We start from the raw sequence: 6,215 nt of genomic DNA, 5'->3' as shown, positions 1-6,215 counted from the left end.
TATGAGTGTAGACATCAAGAGGAAGATCTTTATCTGCTGAACTATCTGGACAGTAAATGTATCTGCAGTATTGTGGTGAGAATGAAATGACTTTATGAGCTTTGATCTTTAATTGTATTGCAGATTTCCTTCATTTTATACATTTACTGTCATGAAATAAAGAGTCTTGTAAAAGTGGGAGAAACAGGAAACAGTTTGATAAACACTAGTATTAGACACAGTAACTGTAGTACCGGAAGTAGTATCAGTATTATGAGTCAGAGTTTAGTGGAAGCCTTTATTGTGACACCAGCGGAAGTTGACAGTTAGCATACCACAGCTAAGTCAACCCGGAGTGAGTGTGTGTGTGTGTGTGTGTGTTCAGGTGTGAAAATGTTACCTTTATCAGTAAAAGACGACGAGTACAAACCTGCCAAGTTCAACCTGCTGGTGAAGCTCTCGGGATGGTTCAGGTAAACTCACCTGCTGCTAACAGCTAACCGCTGCTAACGGAGCTAACTCTCAATCAGCTGACACCAAGCTGCTAGCCACATGCTAACCGGCTAGCCCGACCAAAGCTGTGCGGCTGTCAGCTGCGTCTTCATTAAGCTGCTGATGTTTGTGTCAGCGGGTAACAAGGTGACTGCCGGTGTGCTGCGTGTGAAGGCGGCCGGCAGGTGTGGATAACCCGGGCTTTTCTCGGGGTTTTCACGGGTTTCTCGCTCCAGGGCTGTGATGGAGGTTTGTGGTTCTGTGTTTTCAGGTCGATCCTCGCTGATAAAACCTCCAGGAATCTGTTCTTCTTCCTCTGCCTCAATCTGTCCTTCGCCTTCGTGGAGCTGACCTACGGCATCTGGAGTAACAGGTAGCTAACACAGTTAGCATCCAGCCGCTGTCTGTTTGTTCTGCCAGGATGTGCCACGTATGTGTTTGTGTGTGTGTGTGTGTGTGTGTGTGTGTGTGTGTGTGTGTGTGTGTGTGTGTGTTTGTGTGTGTGTGTGTGTGTGCGTGGTCTGTCATAGGCTACTTTTGGGGACAAATTTCAGACTGAGGACCACTTAATTGAGGACAGTTTGTCCAACTGAAGACAAGAGTCGTGTCCTCACTTGGGAAAAAGCTGATTTTTGGGTCAGGGGAAGTTGGGTCAGATTAAGGTTAGGAAAAGTCTCCAGGAAGTAATATAAAGTCTATGTAATGTCCCCAAAAGTGACCATGAGCTGGTGTGTGTGTGAGAGATAAACTGAAAGCTCAGGCAGCCTCCATTTAGTAATTACAGAGTTATAAAGTATAAGTTTCTAAGTGTGTCATTAAACCGACAGTCAGTTAAATGAACATTAAAGCTGTGTTTCTTGCTGTAATCATTGCTCCTGTTCATACTGACCATTAGAAGATCCCTTCATAATGACCTTACAATGGAAGTGATGGAGGACAAAATCCACAGTCTGAAGCTAATATGAAGCTTCAGCGTCCAAATGAGTCAAATCAAGTAGATATCTTTCAACGTTACAGTCTTTTTAGTGCCAAAGTTCCTCTTTTTGTTACTATACTTCCACCTGCAGCTCAACAGGGAAACACTGTCCGAGGAAACACAAAGAGGGAATTTGATGCTAAAAAGACTGTAAATGTGTCAGATATCCACTTGATATGACTAACTCAGACTGCTGAAGCTGAATAGAAGCTTCACACAGACTTTAAATGACTGTGTGGACACACTGTGGATTTTGGCCTCCATCACTTCCATTGAAAGCACATTTGAAGGATCTTTAATATCCAGTATGAACAGGAGGAATGATTACAGACACCTGACTGCTGGTTTAACACACTGGGAACACTGGGAACACTGGGAACTGGTCCTTTAAACAGTAATATTTTCACTGATATTCAGGGTTTTATTGAGATCTGTGATGAATTCAGCTGCTGACGTCATGAACCAGTTTAACTTTATCAGACTGAGGACAAACAAATCTTCACCTCCAGCTGCTGACAGCAGGAGAAACACTGTCTCCATCAGATTAAAACAATACAGTTGCTTATTTAACTGATCCCTTTAAAAATAAATCAATTCAAACCAACAATGAACTGATCTTCTAACAAGTATTGTGTGTGTATCAAAGCTGATTATATCTGATTAAAAACCCGTCAGTGAGTCTCACCGCTGCACTGGGTCACATGTTCCTTCATCATGAAGAGTTTGGTCTCGTTAGTTTGTTTAGAAACGACTCCAAAGACTAATAACAGCATCACGTTCTGTTAATTCTCCAAATGTTTTAAAAGAAGAAGAAGAAGAAGTGAATTTCTGTTCTTATGATGCATATCTGTGTTTGTTGTGTTCAGTTTAGGTCTGATCTCAGACTCCTTCCACATGTTCTTTGACTGCACCGCCCTGCTGGCAGGTCTGGCAGCCTCCGTCATCTCCAGGTGGAGATCCAACGATAGCTTCTCCTACGGGTGAGACTGATGATCCACCAGGTGTAAGACAAACGTTTCTGAGGAACCTCAGTGTGTTCAGTCTGAGAACTAGTGATGGAAGAAGTACTCAGATACTTTACTGCAGCAAAAGTACCAATACAGCAAAGTAAAAATACTCCATTACAAGTAAAAGCCCTGCATGAAAAATCCTCCTACAGTAAAAGTACATAAGTATTATGAGCTTGATGTAGTTAAAGTATTGCAGTAAAAGTACATAAGTATTATGAGCTTGATGTAGTTAAAGTATTGCAGTAAAAGTAGTGGTTTGGTCCCTCTGACTGATATATTATTATATATGACATCATTAGATTATTAATAGTGAAGCATCAGTGTTAGAGCAGCATGTTACTGTTGTAGCTGCTGGAGGTGGAGCTAGTTTACACTACTTTATATACAGTTAGCTAGTTTAGTCCAGTGGTTCCCAACCTAGGGGTGGGGCCCCTCCAAAGGGTCAGCAGATAAATCTGAGGGGTGGTGAGATGATTAATGGGAGAGGAAAGAAGAAAAAAAAAAGTTCTGATACACAAATCTGTTTTCAGTTTTTGGACTTTTTCTCTAATCTTTGATTTTTGCTGAAATATTGGATCATTTGAACATTTATTGAAATGAAAGCATGTGAGAAGTTTAGAGGGAAAAATCACTATTTGGTGGAGCTTCAGTGAGCCTTAATATTTATGCAACAGACAGGCTTAATTAGACTAGTCTAACCTGACTATCTAAGACCAGAACTAGTCTTAAACTGAGTTTATGCAACTGGCCCCAAATGGGATTTTTGTTTGGAGAAAATTAGCATTAAAAATATCCAGAAAGCAAAAGCAGATGAACAAACAGAACATCGTCACTACTGACAGTTTGGTTTAAATGTTTTAATCATTATCTCAGTATTAATGAGGGTATTTTCTGATATCAATATGTATCATGAACAATATAACAAACAAATTAGTTAAAAATTGTAAACCTAAACATATGTGTGTTTTTAAAATAATAAGTAAATAACTGATTTAGTTTTAATGACAGTCTGCTCAGAGTCAGAAGTCCTGTCTTCAGCTCAGACATGTGTGTGTGTGTTTATTCATGTGTGTGTTGAGTATTTCTGCTGCAGGTTTTCAGTCTGTGTCTCTGGTGTGTTTCAGTTATGTTCGAGCAGAGGTTCTGGCGGGCTTCGTCAACGGACTCTTCCTCATCTTCACAGCATTCTTCATCTTCTCTGAAGGAGTCGAGGTAACAAAACTCCAACCAAACCATCACAGCTAAAGGTCTAACCACAACCCAAACCATCACAGATAAAGGTCTAACCACAACCCAAACCATGGCAGATAAAGGTCTAACCACAACCCAAACCATGGCAGATAAAGGTCTAACCACAACCCAAACCGTCACAGCTAAAGGTCTAACCACAACCCAAACCGTGACAGCTAAAGGTCTAACCACAACCCAAACCATCACAGATAAAGGTCTAACCACAACCCAGACCATGGCAGATAAAGGTCTAACCACAACCCAAACCATGGCAGATAAAGGTCGAACCCCAACCCAAACCATCACAGCTAAAGGTCTAACCACAACCCAAACCATGACAGCTAAAGGTCTAACCCCAACCCAAACCATCACAGATAAAGGTCTAACCCCAACCCAAACCATCACAGCTAAAGGTCTAACCACAACCCAAACCATGACAGCTAAAGGTCTAACCCCAACCCAAACCATCACAGCTAAAGGTCTAACCCCAACCCAAACCATCACAGCTAAAGGTCTAACCACAACCCAAACCATCACAGCTAAAGGTCTAACCACAACCCAAACCATCACAGCTAAAGGTCTAACCACAACCCAAACCATGGCAGATAAAGGTGGAATCCCAACCCAAACCATCACAGCTAAAGGTCTAAACCCAACCCAAACTGTCACAGCTAAAGGTCTAACTCCAACACTTACCTGAACCTAAACCTGATTCCAACCTGAACCCTAAAACAACTGAACTGAACCCTCAGACAGTCGTAGTGAGGACGTGTCCTCAGTACCATGGTGTAAAACTCACTAAGATACACGTACAAGTATGCAAACACACACACTGACTGATAGAGCTGAGAAAATGTTCCTGTCTACCATCTGTCTGTCTGTATACACCTGTCTGTCTGTATTCACCTGTCTGTTTCTCAGAGAGCTCTGGAGCCTCCTGATGTTCACCATGAGCGGCTGCTTCCTGTCTCTGTTGCCGGACTGCTGGTTAATCTGGTCGGGATCTTCGTTTTCCAGCATGGAGGCCACGGACACTCACATGGAGAGGAAGGTACTACCTAGAACATGTAGAACCTCACTACAGCTGTTTAGAACCTCACTGTGTAGAACCTCACTACAGCTGTGTAGAACCTCACTACAGCTGTGTAGAACCTCACTGTGTAGAACCTCACTGTGTAGAACCTCACTGTGTAGAACCTCACTACAGCTGTGTAGAACCTCACTGCAGCTGTGTAGAACCTCACTACAGCTGTGTAGAACCTCACTGCAGCTGTGTAGAACCTCACTGCAGCTGTGTAGAACCTGAAAGCTCAGGCAGCCTCCATTTAGTAATTACAGAGTTATAAAGTATAAGTTTCTAAGTGTGTCATTAAACCAACAGTCAGTTAAATGAACATTAAAGCTGTGTTTCTTGCTGTAATCATTCCTCCTGTTCATACTGACCATTAGAAGATCCCTTCATAATGACCTTACAATGGAAGTGATGGAGGACAAAATCCACAGTCTGAAGCTAATATGAAGCTTCAGCGTCCAAATGAGTCAAATCAAGTAGATATCTTTCAACGTTACAGTCTTTTTAGTGCCAAAGTTCCTCTTTTTGTTACTATACTTCCACCTGCAGCTCAACAGGGAAACACTGTCCGAGGAAACACAAAGAGGGAATTTGATGCTAAAAAGACTGTAACCTCACTGCAGCTGTGTAGAACCTCACTACAACTGTGTAGAACCTCACTACAGCTGTGTAGAACCTCACTGCAGCTGTGTAGAACCTCACTGCAGCTGTGTAGAACCTCACTACAACTGTGTAGAACCTCACTACAACTGTGTAGAACCTCACTGCAGCTGTGTAGAACCTCACTACAGCTGTTTAGAACCTCACTGCAGCTGTGTAGAACCTCACTACAGCTGTGTAGAACCTCACTACAGCTGTGTAGAACCTCACTACAGCTGTTTAGAACCTCACTGCAGCTGTGTAGAACCTCACTACAGCTGTGTAGAACCTCACTGCAGCTGTATAGAACCTCACTGCAGCTGTGTAGAACCTCACTGCAGCTGTGTAGAACCTCACTGCAGCTGTGTAGAACCTCACTACAACTGTGTAGAACCTCACTACAACTGTGTAGAACCTCACTGCAGCTGTGTAGAACCTCACTGCAGCTGTGTAGAACCTCGGGTCTCCAAGCTCTCTGTCTGTGTCCTCAGGTCACGGACACAGTCACTCTCTGTTTAACGGCAGTCTGAATCACGGACACAGTCACGGGGGACACGGCCACCAGAAACACGGACACGGAGGACACGGACACAGTCACGACGGTCATGGACACAGTCATGGAGGACACGGACACAGCCACGAGGAGCCGCACTGTCACGGTGAGCGTCCGTCCAGAGAGACGATTAACGGACTCAGAACAGGAAACAAGTCTTCGTCACGTTCCTCTTTTTTGAAATATCAGCACTCTTTGTCTAATGTCGGTTAAACGATTCGCTGCAGAGACGTGTTGAATCTTCTGTCGTGTGTTTTTCTTGCA

At 43.2% G+C, this 6,215-nt stretch overlaps 1 protein-coding gene across 1 annotated transcript in view; it reads left to right on the top strand.

Moving 5' to 3' along the window:
- The first annotated feature begins 279 nt into the window (after positions 1–279).
- The window catches only part of slc30a7 (solute carrier family 30 member 7), a 13,896-nt gene continuing 7,960 nt past the window's right edge, over positions 280–6,215 (top strand). The window contains exons 1-6 of the mRNA XM_067595980.1: positions 280–452; positions 743–844; positions 2,314–2,427; positions 3,582–3,669; positions 4,609–4,738; positions 5,890–6,057. Of these exons, the coding sequence (XP_067452081.1) occupies positions 373–452; positions 743–844; positions 2,314–2,427; positions 3,582–3,669; positions 4,609–4,738; positions 5,890–6,057 (682 nt within the window). The 5' untranslated portion in view covers positions 280–372. The remainder of the gene's footprint in view (positions 453–742; positions 845–2,313; positions 2,428–3,581; positions 3,670–4,608; positions 4,739–5,889; positions 6,058–6,215) is intronic.

Source organism: Thunnus thynnus, chromosome 8, assembly GCF_963924715.1.
Source record: "Thunnus thynnus chromosome 8, fThuThy2.1, whole genome shotgun sequence".
NCBI lineage: Eukaryota > Metazoa > Chordata > Actinopteri > Scombriformes > Scombridae > Thunnus > Thunnus thynnus.
The sequence above is the reverse complement of the archived record's forward strand: the minus strand, read 5'-3'. Positions and strand labels throughout refer to the sequence as shown.